The sequence below is a fragment of the Macaca mulatta genome, chromosome 15, assembly GCF_049350105.2.
Source record: "Macaca mulatta isolate MMU2019108-1 chromosome 15, T2T-MMU8v2.0, whole genome shotgun sequence".
In the NCBI taxonomy this organism is placed as follows: domain Eukaryota; kingdom Metazoa; phylum Chordata; class Mammalia; order Primates; family Cercopithecidae; genus Macaca; species Macaca mulatta.
In genome coordinates, this window is record NC_133420.1 from 44977138 (window position 1) to 45003486 (window position 26349).

General features: G+C 42.9%; 1 protein-coding gene across 2 annotated transcripts; it reads left to right on the top strand.

Annotated features, from left to right (window-relative positions):
• Window positions 1-25915, top strand: WDR31 (WD repeat domain 31). Of its 2 annotated transcripts, XM_001102129.5 has the most exons (11): window positions 37-147; window positions 3504-3657; window positions 7588-7731; window positions 8497-8629; window positions 10658-10732; window positions 16448-16592; window positions 16692-16792; window positions 18016-18083; window positions 19100-19241; window positions 20910-21072; window positions 22632-25915. In XM_001102129.5, exons 3-11 carry the CDS (start codon window positions 7616-7618, stop codon window positions 22790-22792), a joined length of 1104 nt encoding a protein of 367 aa, XP_001102129.3. In that variant the 5' UTR covers window positions 37-147; window positions 3504-3657; window positions 7588-7615; the 3' UTR covers window positions 22793-25915. The 2 variants fall into 2 exon arrangements, with proteins under 2 accessions (XP_028690797.2, XP_001102129.3); XM_028834964.2 differs by lacking the exon at window positions 8497-8629 and having other exon boundaries at window positions 1-147.
• Window positions 25916-26349: the final 434 nt, after the last annotated feature.

Genomic DNA, 26349 nt, shown 5'->3' on the forward strand with positions numbered 1-26349 from the left:
AGGGTGCCCGGAGGCTTTTCGTCAGCACTCCCACCCTAGCAACGTGCGCCTGCTGCTAGGGGCGGAGGCGGGGGAGGGCTCGGAGGCTGCTCACACCCGCCAGCTCCGCGTTCCCGCTGGCCCCAGCTCCAGCCCCCGAGCCCGCCGGTGGGTACTCAGCCTGAGGTGGGAGAAAGGGGCTAAGCGGCAGACTGGGAGCGGGCAACCTGCGCCCTTTGGCCGAAGCGGAGAGCGGTTATGAGGGCCGACCTTGTGTTGGGTGGCGCTAGGTTCCCATCTTGGGGGACTCCTCTCCCCTCTTTCCACATACACATCAAAAATAAGCTTTAGGCCGGGCGCGGTGGCTCGCGCCTGGAATCCTAGCACTGTGGGAGGTGGGTGGATTGCCTGAGCTCAGGAGTTCGAGACCAGCCTGGGCAACACGGTGAAACCCTGTCTCTACTAAAATACAAAAAATTAGCCAGGTGTGGTGGCGTGCGCCTGTAGTCCCAGCTACTTGGGAAGCTGAGGCAGGAGAACTGCCAGAACCCGGGAGGCGGAGGTTGCAGTGAGCCGAGATCGCGCCACTGCACACTAGCCTGGGCGACAGAGGGAGACTCGAGACTCCGTCTCTAAAAAAATAAATAAATAAAAAATAATAAACTTTAGTTGTTCGTATAATGGGCAGAGAGAGGAGCACTTGTGATCTGAAGCAACAGAAAGGAAAAACCACACAAGTCCACATGTCATCCCTAAAATTTGAGGCAACCTTGAGAGTGGCGGCCTAGAACTGGCTCTCTATGTGACTCTAGGCAAGACCCTCTTATTCCCTGGGCCTCGGTTTCCGCTATCTGTACCATTAGAAGGTCGAACCAGACCAGCTTCCAGGTGTTTCTACTCATACTTTTCTTTCTTTGAGCATTGTTTTGGCAGCTAAAGATGCGTTGGTCTCCCAGAGTGTAAGATAGAAGTGTGCAGAGGGAGATTTCCGGAGACGGAGGGAGATAAGATATCAGCGTTTGCATGAACAGGGGACCAGGGAAATAAGGTGCAGTCCACCCAGCTCTGCCCCTGTGACCTTCAGCAAGTCACAGCCTTCTGAGTCCCAGTTTCTTCATGAAATAGAGCAGTTGGATAGGTACTGGTGTATATCAAGGAATATTGCACTGGAGAGTTAGAGAATTCTCTGCTTTATGTTTAGGGTGGTTTAGAGTGACTACTGGATATCTCAAGGCCTTTGGAAAGCAGATTAGAATCGAAATAAGTGCTGGGATTCAGACTGAGGCCTGGTTTCAACTGGAACCAATGGGGACATCCAGAGCCGTAATTGAGTCTATAGATTTTCCCATGTCCTCTCCAGCCTTTCTGGGTCTGGAGTCTGGGATGAAACAGGGTGACTGCTCTCTAAAGGATACGTTGTTGGGCAGGTTAAAAGGGCCCTTATGTTGTTGGATCCTTAAAAAGTGTACCACTGGGCTGGGTGCAGTGGCTCACGCCTGTGATCCCAGCATTTTGGGAGGCCAAGGCAGGCAGATTACCTGAGGTCAGGAGTTCGAGACCAGTCTGACCAACATGAAGAAACCCTGTCTCTACTAAAAATACAAAATTAGCTGGGCATGGTGACAGGTGCCTGTAATCCCAGCTACTCGGGAAGCTGAGACTGGAGAATCGCTTGAACCTGGGAGGTGGAGGTTGCGGTGAGCCGAGATCGCACCATTGCGCTCCAGCCTGGGCAACAAGAGCCAAACTCCAAGCTGACTCTTCATCTTAGTATTCCATTAATTAATTCAACAAATATTTATTTGCCTTGCATTCATTCTCCTAGGCTAAGGTCAAATCATAGATACAAAAATGAACCAGAAATTATATCTCCTCTCAAGTATATTACATGTTCATAATAAAAATAGTGGAAGAAAACTTAGCAGTATTTTTATTTCTTAGTCTACTCATAATAAGTTACAACAACGTAGACGTAACCCAAATTCATATACTTTGTTCTTGAGACTTTTTAATTGCCTTGCTATGTAACATAATGAATTCTTAGCTTTATTGGGTCCAGTCACTCTGATCAGAGGCCATAATTTACTTCAGCTTTAATATCCGCTAGATTTATATATCCATTTGTATATGTTCTCTGTGTATATTTGTGCATTAATATTTGTGCATTGGCCGGGCGCGGTGGCTCAAGCCTGTAATCCCAGCACTTTGGGAGGCCGAGACGGGCGGATCACGAGGTCAGGAGATCGAGACCATCCTGGCTAACACGGTGAAACCCCGTCTGTACTAAAAAAATACAAAAAAAAAAAAACTAGTCGGGCGAGGTGGTGGGCGCCTGTAGTCCCAGCTACTCGGGAGGCTGAGGCAGGAGAATGGTGTAAACCCGGGAGGCGGAGCTTGCAGTGAGCTGAGATCCGGCCACTGCACTCCAGCCTGGGCGACAGAGCGAGACTCCGTCTCAAAAAAAAATGAAACAAAAACAAAAACAAACAAAAAAAAGAAATCCAAAATGCTTCAATGACTATTTCCTTCTTATGTCATGTCAGTGCTCAAAGAGTTTTAGATTGTGGAGCATTTTGAATTTTGGATTTTTGGATTAGATGCTCAGCCTGTAGTAACGGTATCTCAGAGGCTTGTGGAATAGATAAAATGAGTTAATAAATATAAAACCTATAGCAATTCCTGGTACATTTTAAGTGCTATTTTTAATCTTCGCAGAAGTCAGTGATGGAGTTATTATCCTATTTTACACATAGGAAAGTGAGACTTAGAGAGGTTCAACAACTTGCCCAAGGCCACATTGAGCTATAATTCACAACTAGTCCTGTCTAATGCAGATACTAATGCATTTAATCAAATGTTGTTCTGACTATTCTGTGCTGCCCTTAATTCTCAGAATAAGCTGTACTGTCAATCAATATTTAGAATTTATTTGAATTCTTAAAATTAAGTTATTAAAATGCAATAAAACTGTTTATTCTTTGTAGACATTTATAATGGAAATTCTGGACTAGAAGTCAAGAGATTTACTTAGTTATAATTTTGAGCAAATAATATTTCTATCCTTATTCTGCAGATCTTTAAATAAATGGTCGTAGTTATAATTTTGAGCAAATAATATTTCTACCCTTATTCTGCAGATCTTGAAATAAATAAATGGTTTATATATGGTGATTTTGAAAAGCTCTTCCATCTCAAATTCTAGGATAATTATTTAAAACAGGAGAAATTGCCTTTTTCACAAAAGCAGTAAACTCTGAAGTAAGCAGTCAACTCAAGATTTTTGATGAACAGAAGTACTATGTTAGGAGCAAAATCAAAATGTTTAATGATGTATTTAAATATATTTTGCATATTTTAAAAATAGATATATAATTAACATTATAGTATACTTTCCTGAATTGTGGAAATGTGAGAGAGATAATCTTGGAATTCTGTAAAATATTTCTTTCTTTGTGAGGGAAAACTACACCTAACCATCTCTTTAATAAACAAGGTCTTTATTTATCTTGTAAATCTCTTTTCAGTGCAAACATGCTTAGACAGAGAAGAGATTAACTTCAGTGGCTTCCCACTAATTACAGAGATTAAGAAGTGCCTGCCTGAATTATTTTCCAAAGGATACACATTACAAATTATTGCATAGGGGCAGCTCACCAAGAAGATCCTATTGGTTTGGGGGTAAGTAATTCTAAAAGTTATCTTTTCCTTAGAATGTCCCATGAATATGCTTTTCTTGGGAAGTATGGCTCTCTGACTATACCAATCAGTTTTGAGCAGAGCCAATCCATTTATAGCACCTGCAATTTCCAGTGACCTAGATCTGTGGATGACATCTGTCGTTAGTTTGATGACAATGTTGAAAAATAGGTTAGGCTGGCAGATAAGAAGCCCTGCACCCTCTATCTATAAACAATACCACATCCCAAGCTTTTTGAAAACTATCCTGAATTTTGCCTCTCAGCACATCTTGTGGTCTCTTACAGAAAATCCTGGACTATCTGAAGTGGAAGGGACTTTAGATTCGCCACTTCACAAGTATTTTTGTTGTACAGTACTGTGCAAGCCACTCGGGGTACAAAGATGAATAATGAAAGACCTTCTCTCATTATACTCATAGTCTACTAAAAATCATTTCATCTAGTGTCCTAATTTTTTAGCTGGGGAGACTGAGGCCAGAGTGGGGAATGGAGCTGCTCAAGGACACATAATGGGACGAGGCAGGGCTGGGGTAGATCCTGGGTCTCTTGATGCCGCTCACATTGTTTCCATTGCATTATGCTTTTCTGTATTGGTTATCTCGTCTTGTCAGGAGGTAATTCTATCTACTTCTCAAAACGTAGGCTGAAATTCTTCTGGAAAGCTCTATTTTTTTTAACGCTAATGGTATGAATGAGAATATTAAGTTGGTGCGTTTTAGCTGCTGTTCTCTCCTGTAGACAGTTCTTCCTAGAATTAGGTTGGTCATGCCCATAAGAAACTCATTTCCTAGAACTTTTAAGCAGAACCTCAGAAGAAATGGGGATTGGGTGCTCCCACTGCCCCCCATACTTCCTTCAGCTCTTTGATATCACAGCTTGTTGCAGGGGACACTTGACCTGGAGTAGTTGAGACTGGTCCTTAGGTTCCTTGGGTCCCAGCAAATGTTCATGCTGGTCACATCTTCAGGTTTCTCTTTTTTTCAGTTTCACCAGCAACTGGTGTAGGACCTACATAAATAGGGTGCTTAGGAGGTGTTTCCTGAATGAGTGGAGGAGCATGTTTGAATGCATAATACATTCTCTTTCTTTTCAGTTCTAGCCTTGTTAGTTGAGGGGGATGATACAAGTAAATCTGGAAAATGTTTCACTATTCTTTTTATTCTAATATGTAATCCAATATTAACATTATTTAAATTCTGGGTCACTGGCTCTCAAACTTTTTGGTCTCAGAACTTCTTTTCATTCTTAAAAATTAAAAACCCCCAAAGAGGTTTTGCTTATGTAGGTTATAGATTGGATTTGAATCCTGCTCTGCTACTATTGTTTGACATTAAAACTGAGATTGAATGCCACATGCAGGGTTTGTTAAATTTAAAAATAAATAAATGAGGCAGGCATGGTGGCTCACACCTGTAATCCCAGCACTTTGGGAAGCCAAGGTGGGTGGATCACCTGAGGTCAGGAGTTTGAGACTAGCCTTGCCAAAAAATGGTGAAACCCCATCTCTACTAAAAATACAGAAAAAAAAAAAAAAAAAAAAAGCCTGATGTAGTGGCGCATGCCTGTAGTCCCAGCTACTTGGGAGGCTGAGACAGGAGAATTGCTTGAACCCAGGAGGCAGAGGTTGCAGTGGGCGGAGATCACGCCATTGCACTCCAGCCTGGGTGACAAGAGTGAAACTCCGTCTCAAAAAAATAAATAAAATAAATAAGTAAATGAATTAATTTAAAAAAACAAATTTTAAAGATATTTACTTATTAATTTTCAATTAGTAATAAACCTATTGCATATTAACATAAAACATCATTTTATGAAAAATAAATATACTTTCCAAAACCAAAATATTTAGTTAGAAAAAATGGTACTGCTTTATGGTTTTGCAAATTTCTAATGTTTCCCTTAAACAGGAGACAATTTGACTCGGATATCTGCTTCTGTATTCAGTCTATTGTAATCTATTGTTTATGTTGAGGTATAAAAAGAAAAGAAGTCCTGCACTTTGGGAGGCCAGGGAACGTGGATTGCTTCAGCCCAGGAGTTGGCGAAACCCCATCTCTACAAAAAACACAAAAAAATTAGCTGGGCGTGATGGTGTAAGCCTGTAGTCCCAGCTCCCCGGGAGGCTGAGGTGGGAGGATCACCTAAGCCTGGGAGGTGGAGGGTACAGTGAGATCACACCACTGCACTCCAGCCTGGGTGATAGAGTGAGACCCTGTCTCAAAATAAAAAAGAAAGGAGAAGGAAGAAGGAAAAAGGAAGAAGGAAGAAGGAAAAGGAGGAGAAGGGAGAAGGAAAAAGGAAGAAGGAAGAAGGAGAAGGAGGAGAAGGAAGAAAGGAGAGGAAGGGAGAGAGGGAGGGAGAGAAGGGCCTCACCGAGAGATGTAGTTGGAAAAGGGAAGTCCTCCCAAACTCCCTAAAAGGCTCTCAGGAATCCCCCATGATCCATGGATCACACTTTAAGAAATGCTAGTCTAGGTCGTTACCTATATTGTCTCATTTAGTGTCATTATTTCTAGCATCTCAGAACATCTATTTCATGATTCTGGCACACTGAGAGGTGCCGTAGTGAAATTATTAAGAAAAAAAAAATCCAGCAACCAAGGAAGGTTACAACCTTTTAGAATAACTGAGGCTTTTCTTTTTCAAGAAGCTTCAGTAATGTGAATTATTTTTTATTTTTGATTACATCTTCTTAGTATTTATTTTATTGTGGCAGAGTGCATGTAACATAAAATTTATGATTAGTAACATTTAGTATATAGAGACAATGTTGTGCAACCATCATCACTATCTAGTTTTAGAACACTTTCATCAGTCCAAAAGGAAACTCTGCCTCTTAGTTTTTTTGTGTTGCTATAAAAAAAAAACTGAGCCTAAGTAGTTTATAAAGAAAAGCAGTTTATTTGGCTCACAGTTCTGCAGGCTGTATAAAAAGCATGACACGGGCTTCTGTTTCTGGTGAGGGCTCAGGAAGCTTCCACTGTGGCAGAAGGCAAAGGAGAGCCGGCATCCCATGGCAAGAGAGGAAGGAACCAGGTGAGGAGGAAGGTGCCAGGCTTTTTTAAAAACAGTTAGTTCTTGTGGGAACTAATAGAGTGAGAACTCACTAATTACCAGGGAGATGTCACCAAGTATTCATGAGGGATCTGGCCACATGACCAAAACACCTCCAACTAAGCCCTACCTCCAACATTGGGGATCAAATTTCAACATGAGATTTGGAGGGGGCACATATGCAAACTATATCTAGTCTATTAAGATATTCTATATTACATTCTATCTGTATCTATTAAGTAGTCACTCCCCAATCTCTTCCTCATCCCAGCTCTTAGCAACCACTAATCTGCTTTTTGTCTCTAGGTTTGCCAACTATGGATATTTCATATATATAGAATATGAACTATGTAGCCTTTTGTGTCTGGCTTCTTTTGCTTAGCATGATGCTCTCAAGATTCACCCATGTTGTAATATGTATGAGTACTTCATTCCTTTTAATGGCCAAGTAATATTTCATTGTATGGATTGACCACATGATGTTTATCCATTCATTTGTTGATGAATATTTGAGTTGTTTTCACTTTTCGGCCACTGTGAACAGTGCTGCTGTGAACATTTGTGCACAAATTTTTGTTTGAACATCTGTTTCTGTGTTTTTGGCTGTAAACCCAGGAGAAGAATTGCTGGACCATATGGCACTTCTGTTTTTTAGTTATTACAGGACTTCTTAGTCTTTTTTAAAATCAGTTTTGTTTTGTGTATCTGCAACCTCAGGGCCGTAAGGGTGAAGCAGGGTGAGGAGGAAAAGCAAAAGCATACAATTAATTAGTCTGAAAAAGGATTTATTTTCAACACCATACTACCATTATTGTGCCTAACAAAATTAACAGTATGTATTCTTTTTATTAAACAGGGAACGCAACTTCCAGCAGCCACAAGGAATGCTGCTACTCAGGTACCAACTGAAACAAGCTCCTCCACAGAAGGTTTGGTGTAGGTTTTGTGCTGTGATGGGGAAACTGCAAAGCAAACTCAAACACAGCACTTACAAATACAGGTACAGCAATCTTCCCCTGGGAGCCCAGGTTTTATCATGCTCCATTAAAACTCTCCACTAAAGAAAGAGAAGACCCAGGGTGAATGTTGATGGCCTTCCCTGAACAGTTTAGTGTGTTTTCTTTTGGATAAGAAACAGTCAGGGCTGGGTGTGCTGTCTCACGCCTGTAATCCCAGCACTTTGGGAGCCCGAGGTGGACAGATTGCTTGAGGTCAGTAGTTCGAGACCAGCCTTGGCAACATGGCAAAACCCTATCTCTACAAAAAATACAAAAATTAGCTGGGCATGATGGCATGAGCCTATAGTCCCAGCTACTTGGGAAGCTGAGGTGGGAAGATTGCTGGAGCCCAGGAAGTCAAGGCTGCAGTGAGCCATGTGTGCCACTGCACTCCAGCCTGGGCAACAGAGTGAGACCCTGTCTCAAAAGAAAGAAACAGTCAGTTTATTAGCTAGTGGCTGCACCCATACACAGAGGGGCCTAAATCTTTAGGATTAATTGCTAGTGTGAGCAAAGAAAGACTCCTGGCTTCTTGGCTTCAGGATCCCCCTTTATCAGATTCCAATCCTTCAGTCATTCTGCACATTTTCAGAATAAATAATACCATTGCTGACAATGTCAGTGGGTCTCCCTTCTCTTCTCCTTTTTAAATATTCCTCCTTAGTCTGGCCTGAATTGCCTTCTTAACCCACATTCTTCTCCCTACCCCACCACACCCCTATCCATTCCCATGCCATTGGGTCTCTCATTTTCTATACTCTTTTTAGCAGGCCTGATGAAATTATAGAAGAGAGAATTCAGACTAAAGCTTTTCAAGAGTATAGCCCAGCTCACATGGATACCGTCTCTGTCGTTGCTGCTTTGAACTCAGATGTTTGTGTCTCTGGAGGGAAAGATAAGGTGGGGTTTGCAGTGTTTCCTGGGAAACGAACTTTATTGCAGGGAAAGGAAGATATTTTGAAAGGAAGTCTAGGGTTTGCATTTCTGGAGCAGGGTTGATGAGTATAAAAATATGAGCTTTAGAGTTAGGAAGACTGGGTTTAAATCCCTGCTTGGCCACTACCCATTCGTTTGGACAAGTCTTTAAATTTTTTTGAGCTTCAGTCTTATCTGTTAAGTGGGAATAATAATGCTACCTCACAGGTGGTTATAAAGATTAAATCAAAGAACGTAGGTGAGATCCTTAACACTGTGCCTGACCACCCACATGTTTTCTATAAATGGCAGAGATCATACTTCCCACCAATGCCATGTTACACCTACATGGAGGCACAGGAGTTAATTGTCAGCAAAAGGAACTTTCTAATCTCTTCTTTTATGCTCTTTACACTGATATGCATTATGATTCCTCCTGTGTTTTTGTCCTCTTTCCTCCCATTCTCGCATTTCTCTCCTTCATATTTGGATCTATCATAGCACTCACACCTGGGATACTGGTAGCACAACTGCTAATTCTTTTTGTAGTGAATAATACTAATAATGGGGCGGGTGTGGCGGCTCACACCCATAATCCCAGCACTTTGGGAGGCCATGGCAGGTGGATCACTTGAGGATAGGAGCTGAAGACCAGCCTGGACAACATGACGAAACCCCGTCTCTACTAAAAATACAAAAATTAGGGGGGGCATGGTGACGCATGCCTGTAATCCTAGCTACTTGGGAGGCTGAGGCTCAAGAATTGCTTGAACCTGGGAGGTGGAGGTTGCAGTAAGCTGAGATCGGGCCACCGTACTCCAGCCTGGGTGGCAGAGCAAGACTCTGTCTCAAAAAAAAATAATAATAATGTCTCTCATTTTCAATAGCCTTTTAGAATCTTCAAATTCCATTTGCATACTGTATTCCACTGGTTCTAAGATGCATGTTTTCACATTTTATTTTATTTTATTATTATTATTTTATTTATTTATTTATTTTTTGAGAGGGAGTTTTGCCCTTGTTGTCCAGGCTGGAGTGCAATGGCTCGATCTTGGCTCACCTCAACCTCCGCCTCCTGGGTTCAAGCGATTCTTGAGCCTCAGCTTCCCGAGTAGCTGGGATTACAGGCATGTGCCACCATACCTGGCTAATTTTGTATTTTTTTTAGTAGAGATGGGGTTTCTCCATATTGGTCAGGCTGGTCTCGAACTCCCGACCTCAGGTGATCCGCCCGCCTTGGCCTCCCGAAGTGCTGGGATTACAGGCATGAGCCACCATGCCTGGCCCTGTTTTCACATTGTAACACTTCTTAAATCAGGATGCATCTAAGTATCCTAATTTAATTGGCAGTATTTTGTCTTAAAATCTAGGCCGGGCAGGGTGGCTCACTGCAGTCTCCACCTCCTGGGTTCAAGCGATTCTGCTGCCTCAGCCTCCTGAGTAGCTGGGATTATGGGCATGTGCCACCATGCCTGTCTTATTTTGTATTTTTAGTAGAGATGGGGTTTCTCCATGTTGGTCAGTCTGGTCTCTGACTCCCGACCTCAGGTGATCTGCCCACCTCAGCCTCCCAAAGTACTGGATTATAGGCATGAGCCACTGTGCCCAGCTTGAAATGGTAAATTTTTTTAAAAAGCACCACAACAAAAATATACAGCGCAGTAGGAAAACAAATCTAACCCTATGTGGAATTCTCCTTCACCATCTACAGCCAGAACCTCCAGTGGAATCAGTTCTCCTTGGGGAATGTTAGCCCAAACCCATCAGTAAGTTTAGAGCAGTGGTCTAGTGTGAGAGGGAGAGAGAGAGAACCACCAGGAGGAAAGAAAAGAAACTCAAAGGAGGGGCACATGAGGAGGGATGGCCACAACAGGGAGCCCCTAATGCTTTGAGCAAGTCCCTGAACAGAGAGGGAGTGAGTGAAGAGGGAGAAAGTAAGGTGGGAATGCAGTAGAGGCTAGTGTCACTTTAACAAGAATTGAGTAATGAAACTAAAATCTTCACTCTCTTCAGACAGTTGTGGCCTATAATTGGAAAACTGGAAATGTGGTGAAAAGGTTCAAAGGACATGAACATGAGATCACCAAGGTAATTGTCAAATGATTATTATGAAGGCAATCTGGAACTGAATAAAGGATAGCTAATAGTTCTAGATATTAAGGGTGACTGAATCTTTGATCTTAAGGAAAAATGCAAAGGCTTTGTTTGATGCTGTGAAGTCCTACTTCAGGAGAAACAGAGCAAACCATTCACTTAGTTGTTGTTACAGGCATATCGAACACAGTTTTTCTTTTGTCATTAAGCCCTTAATAGCACAGGTAGTAAACAGAACACAGCTAATAACAACTCTCTCTGACCTATCCTGACTCAGCAGGTACAGTACTGAAGGCTTACCCTGTGCTTACCATAGTTAGGAAAATGACAGAATCCCTGTGCTCAGCAACCTTTTAGTCTAGTTGGGGACATTTAATGAACATTCAATAACAATGAAATAAAAATTAATTTGTTAGATAGCATTACAGACCAGAGTGAGCTTCCAGCAAAAATGATAGAGAATGCCAGTTTATATATAATTCCCTGCTCTGAAGTCCACCTAAATGAACCAAAAATTAAGATACACACTTCTTTTATAATGAAACTAGGCATCAGCCACAATCCCATAGCACAGAATATGATAGTTGCTCGCCAGATACGTTGTGTTCTGAACTAGACTGATAGGGAACACCATGCTCTATTCACTTATCCCCAGATATTTGACAGAGTGCAGATTTCACTAAAAGAGCTGGTCCTGAATGGTCCTCCCAACAGCCCTTTATTTAGAAAGATGAGGACTAAGGATATAGATTGTTTACCAGTAAAACAAGACAATGTAACAAAATCGAGGCTGCTGCCAGCTTGCTTCTCTTTCTTCTAGTCACCCTAAAATGCCGAAGGACTGGCCAGGCATGGTGGCTCGTCCCTGTAATCCCAGTGCTTTGGGAGGCTGAGGCAGGAGTATCATTTGAGGCCAGGAATGTTTTGTTTTGTTTTTTGAGATAGAGTCTCACTCTCTCTGTTGTGTGATCACAGCTCACTGCAACCTCCATCTCGCGGGTTCAAGCTGCTATTCTGCCTTGGCTGCCCAAGTAACTGGGATTACAGACGTGTGCCACCACACCCGGCTAATTTTTATATTTTTAGTAGAGATGGGGTTTTGCTTGGTTGGCCAGGCTGGTCTCCAACCCCTGGCCTCAAGTGATTTGCCCGAGGCTGGGAGTTTAAAACCAGCCTGGGACATAGCAAGACCCCATCTTGACAAAAAATAAAAAAAACTAGCTAGGCATGTTGGTGCACACCTATAGTCTCTGCTATTTAGACAAGACATAATCAGCCATCAGTATTCAGGATGACAAATCAAGACATAATCAACCATCAATATTCAGCATGACAAATCAAGTTATAGTAGACCTTGGACTGAAAGGAAAGAAAGTGAGAGAGAATTGACTGTGTGTGAGTGTGTGTATGTGCGTGCACTTGTGTGTGTGTGCACATGCATGTGTGTGTGTGTGTGTGTGCATGTAATACTTGAGCATGTATCAAGCCTTGTTGAATTTACTGCCAAAGATTGGACTTGCCCTCATTCAAAGATGAAAAGATTAATAAGCAGAAAGGATCCAAAGTGAGGTCTATATGCCTAGATTTTTTTTAAATACACATATAACAAGCTAATGTCAGATGAAAATACACTTTGAAGGAAGAACTACTCAAGAAGCAAACATAAAATGTGATTAATGCTTTTTTACTCTATAAATTAAGAGAACATATACTCTATGAAACAATAAGTTGAAAAAATAAGACAAGCCAGGTGCAGTGGCTCCTGCCTGTAATTCTGGCACTTTGGCAAGGCAAGGCAGGAGGATTGCTTGAGCCCAAGAATTTGAGACCAGCCCAGGCAGCATAATGAGACCCCATCTCCACAAAAAATTAAAAAATTAGTTGGATGTGGTGGTGCGCGCCTATAGTCCCAGCTACTCAGGAAGCTGATGTGGGAGGATCATTTGATTCCATGAAGTTGAATTCATAGTGAGCTGTGATTATTTCACTGCACTCCAGCCTTGGTGACAGAGCAAGATTTGTCTCAAAAAAAAAAAAAAAAGTGAGACAATAGAAGAATTATCTGGGGGAGAAAAGATTTGAGGAAAAATATTATTACAAAGTAAAAATTGGCCAGGCAGGGTAGCTCATTCCTATAATCCCAACACTTTGGGAAGCTGAGGTGGGAGCATTGCTTGAGCTCAGGAGTTCAAGACCAGCTTGGGCAACATAGCAAGACCTGTCTCTACTACAAATAAAAATACAAATACATTCAGTGGTCATAGTGGTGCATGCCTATAGTCTAAACTACTTGGGAGGCTAAGGCAAGAGGATCGTTTAAGCCAGGGAGATGGAGGCTGCAGTGGGCTATAGTTGCACCATTGCAGCCCAGCCTGGGTGACATAGCGAGACCCAGAAAGAAAGAAAGAGGGAGGGAGGGAAGAGGGAGAGAGAGAAAGAGAGAAAGAGAGAAGAGAGAAAGAAAAAAAAGAGAAGAAAAAGAACGAGAGAGAGAGAAAGAAAGAGAGAGAGAAAGAGAAAGGAAAGGAAGAAAGAAAAAGATTATTTATGTGCGGAGAGTGTTGTTCATATGTAAAGGCATGGAAAGACATTCTTAAATCCGTAAAATCTTGCCATATGCAAAGCATTCCTGAATAATATAGTTGAGGGTATATTATTAAAGAATGTGAATGGGCCAGGCGTGGTGGCTAACGCCTGTAATCCCAGCACTTTGGGAGGCCAAGGCGGGCGGATCACCTGAGGTCGGGAGTTCAAGACCAGCCTGACCAACATGGAGAAACCCCATCTCTACTAAAAATACAAAATTAGCTGGGTGTGGTGGCGCATGCCTGTAATCCCAGCTACTCAAGAGACTGAGGCAGGAGAATCGCTTGAACCCAGGAGGCAGAGGTTGTGATGAGCTGAGATCGCGCCATTGCACTCCAGCTTGGGCAACAAGAGGGAAAGAAAAAAAAAAGAATGCGAATGAATGATGAATAATAAAGCCAACTAATATTAAAGAAGTTCCAAACTGAATTCACTGTATGAGTCTTCAATCCAATTAAACACAGAATTATGTCTAAAGAATTGTCAAAACTAGGGCTATGAGAAGAAATGTAATTGTTTTAATTCTTTAAAAAATTTATATGAATAAAATGCAAAATATTAATAATATGATAATAGACTGGATAAAAATCCAAGAGAGTACCTACAAAAGTGGGAATGAGTCAGAAGTAATATAATTGTGCTAATTAAAGAAAAAATTGTTTTTCCTTATAGGAGATTCTTTTCTTTCTGAAATTAATACAATGAGAATATGAGTTTAAAGATATTAATACATATATAGAGGTATCATGAGAAGAACTCAGGTTACATATTATTTAAATTAAAAATATAAAGAAAGGGAAAAATAAATCTAAAAATAAATATGCAATTTTATAGAAAAAGAAGACAATGAAAATATGACAAAATGTTTTTCAAAACCAGCAGAAAAGATGGAAGAAACAAGATCAAACATATATATGATAGCAGTAAATGTAATTGGGATAAATTCACTTATTGAAAGGCAGTACTCTTACTGAGTTAAAAACTAAAGCCACCTATACATTGTTTAAAAGAGACATATCTAGGCTGGGTACAATGGCTCATGTTTGTAATCCCAGCACTTTAGGAGGCTGAGGCGGGTGGATCACTTGAGGTCAGGAGTTCAAGACCAGCCTGGCCAACATGGCAAAACCCCATCTCTACTAAAAATTAAAAAAAAAAAAATTAGCCAGGCATGGTGGCACACACCTGTAATCCCACCTATGCGGGAGGCTGAGACAGGAGAATCACTTGAACCTGGGAGGCAGAGGTTGCAGTGAGCAGAGATCATACCATTGCACTCCAGCCTGGGCGACAGAGTGAGACTGTGTCTCAATAAATAAATAAATAAATAAATAAATAAATAAGACATATCTAATGCAAAGCACCTTTAAAATTTAAAGTGAAATAGTAAACATAGAACAGATATTTGTACATGCGCACACACACACACACATACACACACACATATATATAGCAACATTGTTTAGAATAGCCAAAAGCTGGAAACAACCCAAATGTCCTTTGACAGATTCATGGATAAACAAAATGTGGTAATATACATACAGTGGGCTATTTTTCACCCTTAAAAAGGAATGAAATAGGCCAGGCACAGTGGCTTATGCTTGTAAACCCAGCATTGTGGGAGGCCCAGGCAGATAGGTCACTTGAGCCTGGGAGTTCGAGGCCAGCCTGAGCAACATGGCAAAACCCCATCTCTACAGAAAATACAAAAATTAGTCGGGTGTGGTGGCACACACTTATAGTCCCAGCTATTCAGGAGGCTGAGGCAAGTGGATTGCTTGAACTCAGGAAGGGAAGGTTGCAGTGAACTGAGACCAGGTCACTGCACTCCAGCCTGGGTGACAGAGCAAGACCCTGTCTCAAAAAAAAAGGAATGAATTTCTGATACATGTTACAACATGGCTGAACCCTGAAAACATTATGCTAAGTAAGAGCCAGACACAAAAGGACAAATATGGTATGATTCCACTTATATGAGGTACCTAGAATAGTCAAGTCCATAGAGACAGAAGTAGAATAATTGCAGGTGCCAGCAGCTGCGGGGAGAGGAAAATGGACAGTAATTGTTTAAAGGTTGTAGAGTTTCATTTTGGGATGATGGAAAAGTTCTAGAGATGATAGTGGTGATGGTTATACAACAACGAATGTACTTGTTGCCACTGAGTTGTACATTTAAAAATGGTTAAAATTGTAAGTTTTATGTATATTTACCACAGTTCCAAAAAAAAAAAAAACAAACACACAAAAAAGAACACGATGGAAGAGATCAGAACAGGAAGAACAGGTCAGCAAAGATATATCAGGCAAATGTAAACAAACAGAGCAGGAGTTGGGATGATGATATCAAGCGAAGTTGTATTCAAGGTAAAAAGCATAAAATGGAACAGCGATTTACTTCAAATTCATCATAAGTACAACAGAATCACCTGTCATAACAGTACAGTATCCATTTTTGGGGTGCAGTGATGATCAGGTGTAAAAGGAATCCCACAGGAGGAAGTTCTATAGGAAGCCCAAGAAGGGAAACATCCTCACCAAGGTAACGTGATCTGAGGAGGTGAGATTTTTAACCTTACCCTGAAGGACAGGAGGAAATCTGCTACATAAAGGAAAAGGTAGCACAACATTGAAAAAGGTGGAAATTCAGACTGGCCCATGCTTTGCATTCATAGATTTCAAGCTTAGGTATTACTCTTGAGAAGTGTGTGTGGGGGCTAGGCGTGGTGGCTCACGCCTGTAATCCCCGCACTTTGGGAGGCCGAGGTGGGCGGTTCACCTGAGATCAGGAATTGGAGACCAGCCTGGCCAAGGTGGTGAAACCCTGTCTCTACTAAAAATATTAAAATTAGCTGGGTGTGGTGGCTGTCGCCTGTAATCCCAGCCACCCGGGAGGCTGAGGCAGGAGAATCACTTGAACCCGGGAGGTGGAGGCTTCAGTGAGCCAAGATCGCGCCACTGCACTCCAACCTGGGTGACAGTGAGACTCCATCTCAAAAAAAAAAAAAAAAAAAAAGAAGTGTGTGGGGAGGGAGTTATGCAGACTCATCTTTTTCCCCCAATTTGAAGTCCAGTCCAACTAGCACACCAGAGCTATTTCAGTGTTACTGTTTTTTCCCTGAGCAGGTAACCTGTATTCCCAATTCCAACCAGTTCTTCAGTGCCTCTCGTGACAGGATGGTCATGATGTGGGACTTGCACGGTTCCTCACAACCAAGGCAGCAATTGTGTGGCCATGCCATGGTGGTCACCGGATTGGCTGTGAGTCCAGGTAAAACAAAGTGAACCTCTTCCCAACACCTTGATACTTTGTGAAAAACCCTGTTCAGGTCCCATCTCACAGGCTGTCTTCTCACCATTGTTTCCAAAGACTCATCACAGCTGTGCACTGGCTCTCGGGACAACACCCTGCTTCTGTGGGATGTGGTGACAGGACAGAGTGTGGAAAGAGCATCTGTCTCCAGAAACGTGGTATGAACTCGAACTTGGTACAGAACAGGGCAGCAGAAAGGAGCATGGGGTGAAGGAAAGGCTCAGGAGAGAAATCAGGAGGCCCATGAGCAGAAATTAGAGCCTGGGTCCCAATTGCTGTCCCCTAACCTGCTGTGAGACCCTGGCCTCTCGGGGTTATTAGATTAGATGGTCCCTTGAGTCTTCTGCTCCAGACAATGATTTTACTCACTCATATGGGAATTAAAAATGGTCTTCATTATTTCACTATTACTTTTCTTCTGTGGGCCAGACACTGTGCTAGGAACAGGGTTAGTGACCAAGGACAGAGTTCCTGTCCTCCAGGAGCTCACAGCTTATGCTTATTGTATGTTCATACATGTAACATCATGTGGAGAAATAAACATTACCTTTTGCTTTATGTAGAATTTGCATTGCTTTTGAAGGACCAGTTGTTTTCTAGTAGCAGACTGGTATAAACTGCAGAGCCTTTGGAGTCAGTCATACCCAGGTTCAAATCATGGATCTATTACTTACCAGCTATGTTATCTCAAGGAATTTACTTAAGCTCTTAGAGTGTCTATGTCTTCATTTATAAAACGGGGAGAATTCTATCACCTGCTAAGGTTCTTCAGAGGGTGAATTGAAATACTAGATGTGAAATACCTGTCGTTGTACCTGACCTATAGTAGATGTTCTTTTAGTGGTCGTCAAATTTCAGTCCCAGTCATCTTTTCTAATTTTGAAGATGACTGCCAATGGTCAGATGTGCTTGCCCCATGCCCTCTATATTGGTGGAGTTTACTGGAAGAAAAGAAAATCCTGTTATTTTGGGTTATTTTGGAAACTGTTTTATGCCTGTCCAAGCAGGAGCCTGCAGGGATAAAGAGAAACATGAATGCGCTTCCTGATCCCCATGAGGTGTTGGGCTAGAGTTTCAGTGAACCCGCCTTACAACAGGGGCTGTTCTATCTGCCACACAGCTGGGGTTTCAGGCACTCTAAGGGTGCCTGCATGTATTTTGGTGCTCACAACTGGCCCAGCTGTTCCCTTGCTGCTGCTAACCTGGGAGATGCAGGTAGCATGACTGATAGGTATCTGCAAAATGTAAGATGCCTGTAAATGAATTTGCTAGTTCAGAATCCTTGAGAAGAGGCACAGTGATGCTAGTTAGCACATTTGACAGGAATTACAGCAGAGGAATGACTTGGTGTGAGAAGTTCTGAACATTTTGCTTTTTCTAGGTCACTCACCTGTGCTGGGTCCCCAGAGAACCATACATACTACAGACCTCTGAAGATAAAACCCTCAGGTGGGCTTACTGAGCAGCAGTGAAAGTGTTTCTTGTGAGGTTTGTGGCTCCCATGTGTACATGGCTCCATTCCCACTCTGCTTCTCCACATTGCTCTGCCCTTCCCAGAGCCTTCTGTTCCTCTCCCCTTCACTGGTGGTGGGGCCTCTCTGCTCTGGCCCCATGGATCATTAAGGTAGGGAGGGACTGTATACCATGAGATCAGGCCTGGTAAAAGCCCCTGTTCTAGATGGTTTCAAAGCATCTGATTCAGCCAGCTCCTGCTATGTGAATGTGTTCAGATTAACCCCAGAATCAGTCATTTGCTTGTCCCACCCTGTCAGGCTGCCTGGCTCTCCTTGCTACTCCTGCATGGCTCCTGGTGTTCTCAGTCACCCAGCCTTCAGCTGAAGCCCTCCCTGGGGAAGCAGGGTCGAAATCAGCATCAGGGGAGTCAGTAAAGTCAATAGTTCTTAGACCGGAGAGCATAACTAGAAACTTTGGATCTCAGAAGAGATTCTCCTTAGAAAATGATAGGAATGGGGTAAAGAGGTAAAAATAAAATAAGGAGCAAAACAAAATACTCCCCAGTGGACCCCATAGCCAAGGTTGGCCATGACCTATATGTAAATCTTCTGTAACTGATTCTGAATGATGACTGATCTTCCGTATCGTAATAAGTATCTTTTTAAAAATTTAAGTCACAGGCACAGAAATATCCTTTTGTCCATGGAAAGCAGTGCCTCAAAGGACCAAATTAACAAATTAACTTGTACAATTAAGATGCCTGGTCTCAATTTCTATTAACTGATCTCAAAATAGAAAGAACTCAGATGTCATTCAATTTGGTTACTTCCTGCCAGCTTTAGAGTCTCAGAGATTGATCTGGTTCATGCTGCTGTTTTTAGGTAAATCATGCCATTCCAATCTGGCTGGCCTACACAGCAAAGAGCCAAGACTTTTATGGTAGTGGGACAATACGGGTATATTTCAGCCACATTTACTACAAGCTAATTTCCTGCCCTAATCTCTTTCAGATTATGGGACAGTCGGGGGCTGCAGGTAGCTCATATGTTTCCTGCAAAGCAGTACATTCAGACCTACTGTGAAGTCAGTGTGGATGGACACAAGTGTGTCTCCTGCAGCAATGGCTTTGGAGGAGAAGGCTGTGAAGCCACGGTAGGAGACTGTGTGAGGTCCAGGTATCTGGTTGCTGATGAACAGATCACTTACTCTGGCCTCATGCCTGTAGCTGTTCTACACAGGCGAGCTCTGCTAATGGCTCAGGCCTCTTTCAAAATCATACTGTGAGTGATTCTTTGCATTCCAGTTGCTTCATTTAAGAAACATTCATAGGGGAGGCCGAGGCAGGAGGATTACTTGAGCCCAGGAGTTTGAGACTAGCTTGGGCAACAGAGCAAGACCCTGTCTCTATATAAAAATAAAAAGTTAGCTGGGCATGGTGGCGTGTGCCTGTGATCCAAGCTATTCAGAGGCTGAGGTGGGAGGATCAACTGAGCCCAGGAGTTTGAGGCCAGCCTGGGCAACAAGGGAGACCCCATCTCAAAAAAATAAAGAAAGAGAAGAAAAGAAACATTCATCAACTTAGGGCTCTCTGAATTGGTAGTAGGAAAGAGGAATGGGATGAGAGTCAAGATGGGGAAGAGCTAAACACAGAACTAGTCTGCTGATGTCTCTACTCGCAGCAGAGCTTGGAGAGGGGAGGGACTGTTTGAAGAACGAGATTTATTCCCATTATAGGCATAGCCACAGTAAAAGAAGCTCAAGCTTTTTAGGAAATTTGGAGCTCTAGTGTTGGTCCAGGGCCTACTCCATCCCTTACACATATACCTTCCTTGCAGTTAATTTTGGAATAGATTGCCTAGGCTCCTCCAAAGCACCTTAGATTCATAATTGTAGAATATCAATTAAAAGGGTTATCTAGTATTCAAATAGAACAATTATGCCTCCTATTTTATCGAACATTTCTTGTGTGCTGGGCACTGGGCTGAGCACATTACATGTAATATCTCATTTAATCCTTAAAAACAACCCCATGAGTTAGGTACTATTATAATTCCCATTTCACAGACAAGGAAATAGAGGCATGGCAAGTTGACATTTCTTGCACAAGACCATATCCCTAGTAAATGGTAGATTGGGGTGTTGCAGCCTTTGAATGTAGCATCTCTTTTCTAAGTGAAACATTTCCAGCTCCTACAGCTATTCCCTGGATAACATGCTGTCCAATAACTTCATTATCTTTTTGGACATAATTCAATTTGCTGTCCTCTCTGAACATTATTCTCCAGCTGTGATCTGATCTGTATCTATGAGAGTGGGACTGGCAGCACTGACTGGCACTTCCCTCTTGTAGACACTAGTCTTCACACATCAAGGTTCAGCATCTAGGCATTAAATCAGAATGTCTACATCTATATGTACTTATACCTATGAGGTACTTCTAACCATGGGGTCCCCACAGGACCCACAGATGCCAAGAGGTTGAAATAAGGCAGCTCTTGAGTTGCCATGAAAGCAAACAACCCCATACTGTTGTTTCGGGTTCCCCATGATGGAACACCATCATGCTGTAGGACTAGGAGCTTTTACTTCCCTAACCATTAAAAAGGCAAAAACTTATGACACATTCTTAACCAGGGTTGTTTGAGACATAGTTGAGGCTTAAAATAATCACTAGATGGGGGTTGTTGGGTCTGTGGATGGATGAAGATATGTGAGCAGGTAAGTGGAGGGAATAGGTACATCATGGGAGCGGGGGTGATGGATATTGGTGGACGAAGCTAGGCTAGTAAGTATGAGCTGGTACATGTCATTACTTTGCAGTTGTGGGACCTAAGACAGACTCGAAACAGAATATGTGAGTATAAGGGGCATTTCCAGACTGTTGCATCCTGCGTCTTTCTACCAAGAGCATTGGCCTTGATGCCTTTAATTGCTACCTCATCACATGATTGCAAGGTGAAGATTTGGAACCAAGATACTGGAGGTAAGGAGCCTGCTGTCAGTTCTCTTTGAAAGACACATGAAGTCCTAAAACCTTCTTTAAAACTCCCTCTTCCCATTGCTCAGCATTACAAAGCCACCCATCTTCTGCCACTGTCTAGTCCTGTGGTTAAGAGGTGATGTCAAGATGCTATCCCCATGTATCCCCTGGTACCATGTTGCATAGACTCATTTCTGAGAACTCACATAGATTTGGCTCTTACATTCTTTCTACCTGAAGTTCTTCATCAGATTCTAATTTGTGACACTTAAAATACCTGGAAAAGAGAACAAGAATTGCCACTTTTGAATTCTTCTTTCGAGGACTAAAATGAAACCCTCAGCTTTTGGTGAGGTTAAGGGGGAGTCAGGATAGTTTCAGAAAGTCTCTGCCCTGTTTTGATTCTGTAGCTGAAGTTTAAGAACACGGTAAGCTCATAACATTTCAAAGCATCAGAGAAAAAGGATGTCTTATGCAACCCAGGTCCCCAGATTCCTGGATCTGCTGGAGCCAGCCCCTGCTGGCCAATTGTTAAATATTCAGGATTTTTGTGAACTGGTTTTTAAACCTTTGGTGGCCTGAAATCTGATCATGGTGGAGGTATTTACACCATGAAAATTGACAAGTGCTATGAATCGGTGGTGGTAGTGTTTTTTCCTCCAGAAAGCTGGTTTACCAGCACGTCACTGCCTCCATCTGTTCTGTCCTGGACACAGGGTTCTGCCAGACAGAAATAGCATTGACTTAAAGAACTTTAAACCAAATCTCTCCTACAGCAGTCTTCTAGAACTCAGCTCCTCTCAGGGGAGACAGGGTAGTTCCCTCAGAGAATAGAGGCGGGACCGTGTCTTGTGGGCACTCTGCAAATAGCTGTGGCCACAAGCCAAACTTCCATAGTAAGGACAGCCTGCTGTACCGTCACCTGGAGCGGCTTCTCCAGCCACCCAGGTGTAATAGTTGCTTGAGGAAAAAGAGCAGATGTTTTAGACTTAATGATCATAAACCTTACCAGGGAGAACGAGGTCTGAAAGTGTTGACCTGACCAAGTGGCACAGATTCCCTGCCCACCAGGTATGAGCCTGTAGATTTCAGAAGAGTGGCCTCTAAGATGCAGATGGAGGGAGATGGGTCAGCTGAAACCCCTAAAGAATGCCTTTCAGGCTCCCCCATTATCCTTCATCTCCAAGGCATCAAGACCCCAGGAAGCCAGCAGCTAAAGATCAGTATCCTTGTATGTTTTTCCCTGCCTGGGCCCTGCTTTATTCTCTGGGCAGGTGACTGAGGGCAGCTTTGTAACATGTCTTTAGCTGGTGAGACCCTGATATTTCTTGGTGATGGTATGCATCCTGTTTGGCCCATGTGCCATTCTCTACCATTGATGTCGTGGGGTTGGCCCAAGTTCTGACCTCCCTGATATGCTTTCCTCTGAAGAAGTGGGGCCTCTCTCATACTGGTTAGATATGTACAGCAAATGCTTTATTTCCTTGCATTTCTCATGAAGACATCACGTTTCATGATGCTACACTCTTGGCCTAATCTGCTGGTTCCCCTTTTCCCCCCAGCCTGCCTTTTCACCTTGTCTCTGGATGGATCAGGACCCTTGACTTCTCTGGCTGTTGGTGACGCCATCTCCTTATTGTGTGCAAGTTTTAACAGAGGAATTCACTTACTCAGAATGGACCACAGCCGAGGGCTGGAACTGCAGGAAGTGGCAGCATTCTGAGGCCAAGAGACACTCACTGGACAATATCAAACCATGGCCCTTTCTCAGCGTGGCTTTGTGTCTTTCCCAGTTATCTTGTGGGGAGTGGGATGTAGGGCTGGTATTCTTTGTTTAGGTTCACTTAGAAGAGGTATCAGTGTTGTAAGTCAAATAATTTAAGTCCAGTGATTCAAAATCAGGCATAGAGTCCAGAAACATGGACTACACATAAGGTTCTCTATTTAAGTTAAATACAAATGCAACTTTTTAGTGAGCTTGTAGGACTACTCTTCAAAAAAAGTTTATTGCTCAGAATGATGACCTGTAAATGTAAGAGTGGCAGGCCTCTGTCTGTGAAAGTCAGAACACAGGGCTCAAGCCTCTGAAACTGACCCTTTCCAAGTCTTCACAAAAGAAAAAAGGCAATGGGGAGAGAGAGTGTTTTGGTTACATCAGAAATAATTGAGATGGGAAAGAATAGTGCAGCTCCATAGAGGAGACAGACTGTAGACAATGAGATTAAGCTTCAGTCACTGCTCCTCAGCAATGTGAAGAATCAAAGTCAGGGCAAGCAAGCGAAAGCTTGGACTTCTATTCAAAGTGGCAGCAGAGTGGGAGGGCGGTGCCCTTCTAGCCCAATGCTGCTGAACTTGTGTGAAAATCAGACCTGAGATGGCTTGAAGCGGCCAAGAATCACATGGGCATTGCCCAGAATTATAGGAGTTAGCACATCTGCTCTACAGATAAGAAAACATTGAAATTCAAAGATTAAGGCCAAAAATATCTCACTTGCAATTTTAATATTTGTATTTGGATTTATATAAATGAAACATATATATATATGTTTTGGAATGGCCAGAGTGAGGCAAAGGAGATCCCTGAAATAACATTAGAACATACAGGAAAAACGAGGCAGGCGGATCACTTGAGGTCAGGAGTTGGAGACAAGCCTGTACGCGCGTGCCTGTAGTCCCAGCTACACAGGAGGGTGAGGTGGGAGAATCACTTGAAGCTGGCAGGCAGAGTTTGCGGCGAGCTGAGACTGTGCCACTGCACTCCAGCCTGTGTGACAGAGTGAGACACCTTGTCTTGAAAAAAAACACATACAGGAAAAAGAGGGATGGAGTCAACTGTGCCCCAGACATTAAGCCCCCTTCAATGAGGAGGGGCAAGGTGCTCAGGCCTGCCTGTGTGGCCCCCAGGAGTCAGACCTCAGCCTCGTGCTCACAGGCCCATTTTCATCCAGGGAAAATGGAGTCCTTTCTGCCTTCAGAGATGCCCACACATAAGGCACATGAGGCCTGGAGATTCCCTTTCTGACAAGTCCCAGCCAAAGAAAGATTTTGCTTTTGTCTTCTCTGGCCTCTGCTTGTCTCTGATACCAGTGGCTGACAGCCACCTTCCTTGTTCCCTCTCTTGGTGTGATCATGGCTAACTGCAGCCTCAATCACCAGGGCTCAATCAATCCTCCCTCCTTAGCCTCCTGAGTAGCTGGACTGCAGGCATGCACCACCACACCTGGCTAATTTTTTGTGTGTTTGTGTAGTCTCCTGGGCTCAAGTGATCCATCTGCCTCAGCCTCCTCAAGTGTTGAGATTACAGGTATGAGCCACTGCATCCAGCTGAGAGTCTGTTCTTAAGCTAGTACAAACAGTCAGACCGGACTTTGAATCTCCACTTCTCCATTTAGCTGGATGATCTTGGGCAAGTTATAAAATCTGTTTCCTCTTCACTTTATAACATGGGGCTCATGATCATACCTCACCACAGGGCTGTTCTGAAGACTGGACATAGCTATTTTAAATGCTAGGAAAGGCCAGGTGCTGTGGCTCCTAGCACTTTGGGAGGCCGAGGCAGGAGGATCACCTGAGGTCAGGAGTTTGAGACCAGCCTGACCAACATGGAAAAACCCCATCTCTACTAAAAATACAAAAATTAGCCGGGCCTGGTGGTGCCCGCCTGTAATCCCAGCTACCCGGAAGCCTGAGGCGGGAGAATCGCTTGAACCTAGGAGGCGGAGGTTGCAGTGAGCCGAGATTGCACCATTGCACTCCAGCTTGGGCAACAAGAGTGAAACTCCATCTAAATAAATAAATGCCAGGAAAGGTGCTGACAAATGGTAACCATAATTATTTATTGTCCTCTCTGTCCAGACTAAATATTCCCTTTCCATATTAAACATTTACCGTTCTGCCAGATGAGTTGGCTCATGCCTGTAATTCCAGCACCTTGGGAGGCTGAGGCAGTCAGATCACAAGGTCAGGAGTTCGAGACCATCCTGGCCAACATGGTGAAACCTCGTCTCTACTAAAAATACAAAAATTAGCTGGGTGTGGTGGCGGGCACCTGTAGTCCCAGTTACTCAGGAGGCTGCGGCAGGAGAATCACGTGAACCCGGGAGGCGGAGGTTGCAGTGAGCTGAGATCATGCCACAGCACTCCAGCCTGAGCGACAGAGAGAGACTCCGTCTCAAAATAAAATAAATAAATAAAAATAAACGTTTACCATCCCTTCATCCATTCTTGGATCTTATCCTCTAACCCTTTGGTCTTGTTTTGCTCTCCTTTGATTCCTTGTTATGGGTCTTTCAACTCTGGAAAGACAAAGAGGTAGTGGGAGAGGAAGCTAGAGGACTGAATACATTTATTCTCATTTGTTATTCCCAGTATTCCCTGTGTTGTTATTTCCATTTCACAGATGAGGAAGCTGAGGGCTAGAGACATGCAGTACTTTGTCCAAAGTTACATAGATATTAAGAAGAGCTGAGATATGAATCTGGGTCTGCCTGACTCAAAGCACTTTCCATTGTATCATGTCACAAAGTCATAGACCATGACATTGTTTGTATCTTAAAGACCAGTTATTAACTTTCTGGCTCCAAGGAGATCCCCTGCCCAAGGGCCTAGGGGTAGTAGACAGCTGTCTCAGGGACAGTCTTAGCGTGTGCTGGATTATTAGTGCATCAGCTGACACTTTTTCCCAGAAGGGAGAGAGGCAGCAAGTCAGAAAGTCCACGGGAATGAGTTGGGAGGGGGTTCCAAGGAAGGGGGACAGGCTGCCAGGAGAAGGAAAGTACACGTGAGAAAATAGTAGGGCTCTGATGAGTTAGTAGGGTTATGTTACCAATAAAATTGTTTCCATAAACTGTATGTGTGCTTGATGTCAAATTACACATTTTAAGTAGAAAATAGATTAGTAAATGCTAGTGTTTGTAGAGGACTTTTTTCAGTCCGATATGCCCTAATCAGATACTCTCAGCACCTAAGATATAGGCTGCTAAAATTCATTCATTCCTCGAACATTCATTGAACACTTCATTCTAGAGGCTGCCCCTCTAAAATCATGTCAAGGAATTTTCCAAAGACAGTTGACTTTTTTCCCAGGAAGGTGGATAAGCCCTTGGAACCTGGCCAATTGCATATTTAAAATTTAAATAAATGTATACATTTACTTACATATTTATGATTTAAATATATATACTTAAGGGGAAATGGATGCTTATTATTAATGTTCTTCATTTTGGCACAAAAAAGTGTAGAACTTGGGTCACTTGGTGTTTTTATAATCCAACAGTGAGA